This window comes from Octodon degus, unplaced genomic scaffold, assembly GCF_000260255.1.
Source record: "Octodon degus isolate 3935 unplaced genomic scaffold, OctDeg1.0 scaffold00037, whole genome shotgun sequence".
Taxonomy (NCBI): Eukaryota; Metazoa; Chordata; class Mammalia; order Rodentia; family Octodontidae; genus Octodon; species Octodon degus.
Genome location: NW_004524613.1, coordinates 5,030,697 through 5,038,602, shown reverse-complemented (window position 1 = coordinate 5,038,602; position 7,906 = coordinate 5,030,697). Strand labels below are relative to the sequence as shown.

The window sequence follows — 7,906 nt, the reverse complement described above, 5'->3', positions numbered from 1 at the left end:
CAGAGCAACACTGTCTCAAAAAAAAAAAAAATCAGATTCTCAATTATAGGACATGCATATGTCACACAGAAACCATACAAAGGAACTGCTATCTTATCTGAACTATATATAGCATACATATGATTTTCATTCTCAGTGGAGCATTTAGTAAGTTCAGACCTAAAGAAAAATTAGGGAAAAGTCACTATTGATTATCTATATAGAAAGATCATTCTTGAACAAAATCTTAAATGTAAAAACTAAACCAGAAAACTAACTTAAAAGGGTCTCTTGACACTTACCTGAAGATCAGCTTCCAATTGGAAAAATACAAAACTCAGGACTAGAATACATACCTGGTCTACGAGGGGTGGGTGGAGGTGGTCGGGAGGGTCTTGGAGGTCTAGAAGGTTTGAAACCACCATTTGACAGTGACGGAGAATTGTTCCCATTGACTCTCCTATTTTCACTAGACCCTGCATCTTCAGGGTCATCTGATCCATTTGGGTTCACTCTAGGTAAAAAGAAGGATAGAAAGGAAGAAGGGGAAAAGAACAATTCCACTTTGAATTTAAGAAAAAGACAGCAGGAAAACCAAGTTTTAGGAACTTGAGAAGTTTTCTAATTTTAGGTGAGCTTTATCAAAATATAGAGTCCTTAGGCTAAGTTTATTTAGCCCTCAGAATTAAACTAGGCATAGAGTGATTAAGTTAATCAAGGATAGAAATACTTGAGACCACTCAAAATTATTGGGTTTGCTGGTTTGTACTCCAAGTAAATCTTCAAAATGCACTGTATATGGCAAGTGTGGTGGCACATGTCTGTAATTCCAGCATTCAGGAGGCTGAGGTAGGAGGATTGGCTTAGGCTACCCAGTGAGTTCAAGGCCACCCTGAACAACATAGTGAGATCCTCTTTTTCTTAAAAAAAAAAAAAAAAAAAAAAAAAAGGCTATACCATGTACAAGGACAAATTCTCTACGATTAATGGGATCATTATACATACCTAAAATGTATCAATAAATCTGAGTGGAAGAAAAAAAGCCCTGTAATAAGACATTTGAACAAAGTCACGTTCTCAAAATGCAAGTTTCTTAGAAAAAGTCCTACTTTTATCACAAGCACAGATAATGTCACCAGTGTCATTTGCTTTGGTCATACTCAAATTGGTGGAAGAGATGTCCCATGCCAGAAGAGAGAAGTACTTAATTTCTTGGGACTGAGCACTGTCACCAGGTAATCACAGACTTTTTTTTTTTTTTTTTACAAAGGAGCTGTCATTCCTTCAAAGCAATGAAATCAATTGGAAAGAAACAAAGAAGAGAAGGAAAGACACCACTAGGAAATGTGAGGTTGAAAGCTATTACTACTGTCATGGATTAGAAACAAGAATATGACCAGCCAATTCAGCGATGCTTCAGCTAAGGCTGATTCTACTACCTACAAAGCACTACACAGTTTTAATCCATATTGCTGGACTTTCGGAACAAGCAAGGTAAAATGTAACTGATTCAAGAAATAAAGACAGGGGCCGGGGAGGTGGCTCAGTAGAATAAGCGCTTGCCTGGCAAGCACAAGGGTCTAAATTCAAACCCCCCCCCCGCCCCCCTGTTCTGCAAAAAAAAAAAAAAAAAAAGAAAGAAAAAAAAAGAAACAAAGACGGGGGTCAGAGAGATAGCTCAGTAGAACAAGCATTTGCCTGGCAAGTGCAAGAACCTGAGTTCAATCCCCCAGTTCCGCTCCCCAAAAAAAAGAAGCAGCAGCAGCAAAGATAGCACTATATATTAACTTTTTTAGGTAATGCATTTGCTACAATCTTTTTATTTATTTTTAAAGGCATATTTTTTAATTGCATAACATTTTCTCCCTATGCTACTGAACAGTGAACCCAGGGCCTTCATATTAAGCTCCATTCCAGCATTTTGAAATTTTTTTTAACACATGGTCTCTCAATGAATGAACAGATAAAAAAGAATGTGGGCTTTAAAAAAAAAAATGTATCTATAAGGGAGTATTATTCTGCTACAAAGAATAAGGTTAAACTTGAGACATTTCTAGGTAAATGGATACACTATGATGCCATATCCTTAAGTGAAATAAATCACACACATGTTTAATCACTCACATGTTTAAATATTCCAAAAGTAAATAAGGACCAAAATGTACAATAGTTAATGGGAAATAGGAAGAAAATGTTCAAATGGGAAAGAGAATAGGGGAGAGGGGAATGGGAAAGGAAGGCAAAGGGAAAAGAAAAAAAAAAAACAGGAAGAAAAAAATGGAAACAAAGCTTTTATAAAGAAGGAGAGGAAGAAGAGTTGAGGAGAAGGTAGGGGATTGAGGAAAAAAGAATTAAGGGTTATATTATGTACAGGTACAAATTGCCTGTGATGAATGTGATCCATTATGTATCTAATAAAAGCTTTTTATCAGATACATAACATGTATCTAACATGTATCAATAAAAGTTTTTTTTTTTTGATTCAGGGGCCAGGGAGATGGCTCAGTAGAATAAGCATTTCCCTGGCAAGCGCAAGAGGCTGAGTTCAATCCCAAGTTCCGCAAAAAAAAAAAAAAAAAAAAAAGATTCACTAAATTTATTTTTATAAATCATAAAATGTTTCTTACAAAAGAGCATTATATTCTGCACACTGCTCTGAACAAATGCCAGGGACATGTGGACTACTGTTGCTTTACTTCCTGTCCTACCCCCCAAATGCTTACAGTGACCACACAAGGCAAGGTGTTCACAATAATTACATGGGGGGAAATTTTTTTAAACCACCACCAAGGAACAAAAAATAAAATCCGGGGCTGGAGAGATGGCTCAGTGGTCTAAAGCACCTACTTGAAACAAGCTTGGCAAAGCACAGGGACCGCGGTTCGATCCCCAGCACCACATGCCAGCCAGACCCGCCCCCTGGTGGGCTGAGCTGGCCACACACACACACACAATAAATAAATGTAATAAATAAAAATAAATAAATAAAAAAAAATAAAAATAAAATAAAATCCACTTACTCTGCTGCTGTTTTATAATTTCAATGTTAGTTTCTGCACATCTTCCCCCCAACCCTGTTTGTAAGGAACTAAAACATTACATCTGGTGAACATCAAAGATTTCACTACACTTCAAATGTAGAACACCTATGAAGCAGAGGAATGTTGGCTTTTTAAACAGAAGCAGATTATTAAAAAACAAACAAACAAACAAAAAAAAAAAGATGCAGGACTCCTTCAGTTCTTCACTAGTCTTAGAAAAACTTTCCAGAATACTGCTTCACACTGTTCTGCAGCAAATACTGTGCATTCTGTATCTGGTCCTGTGTACCTGTAATGGTATTGATCTGATCTTTGGATCCTTCTAAGACTCATCAATTTTTTTTTTTTTTTCTTTTTGGCAGGACCAGGGGTTGACTCGGGCCCTTGCGCTTGCCAGGGAAGCACTTACTCCACTGAGCAATCTCCACTGCCCCTAGGCTCATCAATTTTGATAGAAGCTCTTGATTCATGACAGATTTGTTTAATCCACTGACCACCTTTGCCAATAATAGATCCAGCCAAATCTTTGGGAATAGTTACTTATGTCATAATAATATGTTCACCAAGATCACCATATGAGCCATGATCCCCTGCATAGGAATAATCATATACAGAGCCACCCTGTGGTTCATATGCCATCTGCCATTCTGATGGGCTCCATGTATCTATCTCAGAGTCCCAAGTTTCATCAGCACTGAAACCAACCATGCCATCATAGTGGTCTCCAGGTCTTCCTCTTCTATCATAGGCCATTAGATCTCCTCCTCTAGGTGGTGGTGGTGGTGGAAGAGGAAGATTCCAAGCCCTGCTACCACCCTTGCCACTTTGACCAGGAAGAGGGGGTGCTGGTCCCCGATGAGGGCTCATGTCATCATAATTTCTTCTAAAAGGAGGCATGGGATGCCCACCTCCACAAGAAGGATTTCTGTCAAAACCACCTCTCCCCTGCATAGGAAATCCACGATGGTCACCAAATATCATGGTAAAACCACCATAATTGTAAGTTTCATCATAGAAATTGGGATCATAAGGCTGTGCATGTCCTTTGATGGGAGACTCAGATATAAGATCAAGGATGATCTCTATGCAGTCTACAACCCTGTCAGGCTTTCCTCCAATAAGAACAACTTTGTTAGTGGAATGAGGACAGCATTCTTGGAAAGACTTGATTGTTGTCTGAGTGTTCTCCCAAAGTTCTTTGATTTTAGCACCTTTGGCCCCAGTAATTCCTCCTGCCAGACTTTGAGGAATTAAGTCTTAACTCACAGTCAAAGTCACTTCCTTTATAATATTGGTAATTTAAGCATTCCACAGCATCAGATTTGAGTGGGAGCTGGCTGGTTGCAGTGGGTGGTGGCAACTGCAGGCCCTCTTCCAAGGTAGGGATGATTTTCTTCAGAATTTCTCCAGTTGTTTCAATATCAGCACTGATACTTAATATGTGCTCAGGGCCACCACGATCTGGGACTGAAACACTGCCATTGTAGTCTGTATGGAGAGCCTTAATGTTCTTGCTTCCTTTTCTAATCACTGCCCCAGCATTTTTGCTCTGAAGCAGAATTCATAATTCAACCATCTCATTGGTGTTTCTAGATTTTTTTAAATCCTTGCTCCTCTTGCATATCTTCTGCAGGACATTTACCAAATTTCACCATTGGTTTCAGTGTTGGGGAAGGTTTCCTCTGGCTGCTCAGTTTCCATTTTCTTGTATTAAATGGACACACCAATCTATATGCCTCAAACAAGTGGGATCAGGCAGGATACAGAGGTCGGTGCAGCAGAGAAGCAGAGGATAATCAATAAAATTAATTTTTAAAAAACAATGCCTTTAGTTGTCCAGCTGGGCTACAACTTGTTATTGTCCCACCTCAATCTCCCAGAATGCTGGGATTATAAGCAAGCCAAAGAAGTTATTTAATCTCTTTACCACTCTAAATATAGGGAGACTATTGACTATATGATCCCTAAAAACCTTTCAACTTGAAAATTCACACTAAACTGCACAACCAGGGTTAGACAAGTAAACAGGATATATAAAGGAGGAGGACCATTTAAAGGCTGAGGCAAATCTGCTAAGACAAAGATATAGCAGAAAATACATACAAAATGGGCTATGTTTCATTTGGAGATAACTAGGAGATTTTCACATTCATGGTTCTTGGTCTCAGTTTTTTTTTTTGTTTGTTTGTTTTGTTTTTTCAGTGCTGGGGATTGAACTCAGAACCTTGTGTTTGCCAGGCAAGCCCTTATTCTACTGAGCTGTCTCCCCAGTGGTCTCAGTTTTTCAATGTATTTATATGACAACATGCTCTTCCAAGAGGTCTAAAGCTAAAATTTCTATAACTATGCTTTCCTATTCCTTCTACCTTTCTCCTAACTTATCTTTTACTATTAAGTATCACCAAGAATTTCTTTTTAAATTTTTTTTTTTTTTTTTTTGGATACAGGGTCTCACTATGCAGCTCAGACTCGTAATGATTCTTCTGTTTTCAGCTTCCCCAGTGCTGGAATTACAGGCGTGCTCCACCACACCCAGACTTGGGTCAAGGACTCAGCACACCCTGGGGGCAGGGTCAGTGCAGCATGCAGGAGGGAAATCGAACCCTGTCCTGGTGCTTGCCAAAGCAGGCATTTAGTCCAAGGAGCAATCTTGCTGATCCAGTATCATCAAGAATTTCAAGGGCTAGGGGCTGGTGAGATGGCTCAGTGGTCTAAAGCACCTACTCATAACAAGCTAAGCCAAGCAAAGTACAGGGACCGCGGTTCAATCCCCCAGCACCACATGCCAGCCAGCCCCGCCCCCTGGTGAGCTGAGCTGGCCACACACACACACACACACACACAAATAAGTAAATAAATAAATAATTTTTAAAAAAAGAAAAAAAAAAAAAAAAAAGAATTTCAAGGGCTAGCCAGACAGCTCAGCACATTAAAGTGCCTGCTTAGGCAGATGCAGGGTCGGAGGTTCTATCTCCAACCTGCCCCTGTGGTGCTCTGGGAAGGCAATTGAGACTGGGCATGGTGGCGCGCGCACGCCTGTAATCTCAGCGCTTGGAAAGTTGAACACAAGAGAATCACAAGTCCAATCTGTGTAGTAAGACCCTGTAGACCCTGCAGACCCTGTACTAAATACAAAAAAAAAAAAAAAAAAAGAACTTCAATCTCCCTCTATCTTCACAATCCACCAACTTCTATCAAGTCAGGGCTTCTATCAAGTCAAGTCTTGGGCTTTTTTCACAGGCTGTTTCTCCTAACACACTGAATTCCTTCAATTCTATCCAACTATTTCCTTCCCCCAGAAATCTTTTTACTATGATCAGTATACATTTTCCACTATTCTTCTGTGAATTCACCAAAACTGAAGACTACTGCAGCTGAGAAATCAAATACATTTTAGTAAAAAGGCAAAGGGCAGAAAGGGACATAAGGGAGCAGGCTATTCTACCAAAAGTCCTAATAAACTTTCCTCTAGGCCCAGTAAAGAAAAGTTCTAGAGCCTGTGAAATAGCTCAGCAGACTAAGTGCCTGCTTAGGCAAGCATGGGGACCAAGATACAATATTCAATACCCCATACCCCACCAGCCCTGCCCCTGGGCACACTGAGCTGATGACTCAGTCCAGGTGTGGTGTGGCAAGCCTGTAATCCCAGCTCTGGGGAGGCAGAAAACAGGATCACTACAAGTCTGAGCTGTGTAGTGAGACCCTGTACAAAAAGAAAAAGTTCTAAGGTTTTCATTTCCAAAGACTTAAAAGAAAAAGAAACCCCTCACTTTATTAAAAAGAAGAAACCATAGCTTAAGTCTCCTGGCAACTATAAAATTAGAAATAACATGAATATGATAACCTAGTAACAACATAATGAGTTCAACGGAATTCATGCATTGGTTTAAAATTAAAAGTAGGGCCAGGGACATAGCTCAGAGGCATAAGCCCCTGCCTCTTAAGTGCAAGGTCCCAAGTTCGATCCCTGGTACCACACAAAAAAAGAAATACAGATAAAACAAAAAGTAATAAAAAATCATAATTTTGTGGGGAAAAGAGTTATTACTAGGTTTTATACATTCATACAGACTGACTTAGGCAGAGGACAGCAGCCAGTGTTTGATCCCTGATGTGCTGTACCAGGCCCCCCTCCCCCCGCCCCAGGGCATATTGAGATGCTGATTGAGACTGGGTGTGGTGGTGCACACCTATAATCCCAGCACTTGGGAAGCTGAAAACAAGACAATCACTATAAGTCTGATCTACATAGTGAGATCATGTAGACCCTATACCAAACACACTTAAAAAAAAAAAAAAATCAATCATACAGACTAAGCAAACAGAAAAAAAGATAAAAATTTGTTTCTTCAGTCTTCATCTTTCTATATGGGCAGTACTCAATTTTTTAAAGCCATACTAAAATAACACTGGTAGCTTTATTTCAGTGTCTATCACAATGTTTTGGTTTTGTTGCTTTTAAGGCATGAGGGATGGAACCCAGAGCATCAGGCAAGATAGGTAAGTGTTCTACCATGGGGCTATATCACCAGCCCTTCTTTAAAATTTTACTTTGAGACAGGGTCTGGCTATGTTACCTAGGCTGAGCTTTGGATAATGACAAGGCCCTGTGGCTGGTTAACTGACTGCACTATAATCAAGTACCTAGTTAAACTGTCACCAACCAAATGGTTGATTGATCAGGATGCAGCCGTTAAGCTGTTACCTATATCTCACTGCTATTTTCCTCCAACACTATCTAATCACTCTACTGGTTGGACTTTTCATAACCTACTCTGCAACTCTGCATCTTGGAGGTGCCAGATTCACCAATGATTTTTGTTTAGCTCTATTTGACCACTACTAAATTTAATTCATCTAAGAAATTTTTCTTTTTTTTTTTTTTT

General features: G+C 39.6%; 1 protein-coding gene and 1 pseudogene across 1 annotated transcript in view; both read right to left on the bottom strand.

Annotated features, from left to right (window-relative positions):
- Positions 1–7,906, bottom strand: part of Itch (itchy E3 ubiquitin protein ligase) — a 134,887-nt gene that overhangs the window by 71,798 nt on the left and 55,183 nt on the right. Inside the window, exon 8 of the mRNA XM_012514656.2 lies at positions 336–493. Coding sequence (XP_012370110.1) covers positions 336–493 — 158 coding nt within the window. The remainder of the gene's footprint in view (positions 1–335; positions 494–7,906) is intronic.
- LOC105742128 lies at positions 3,189–4,747 on the bottom strand (annotated as a pseudogene).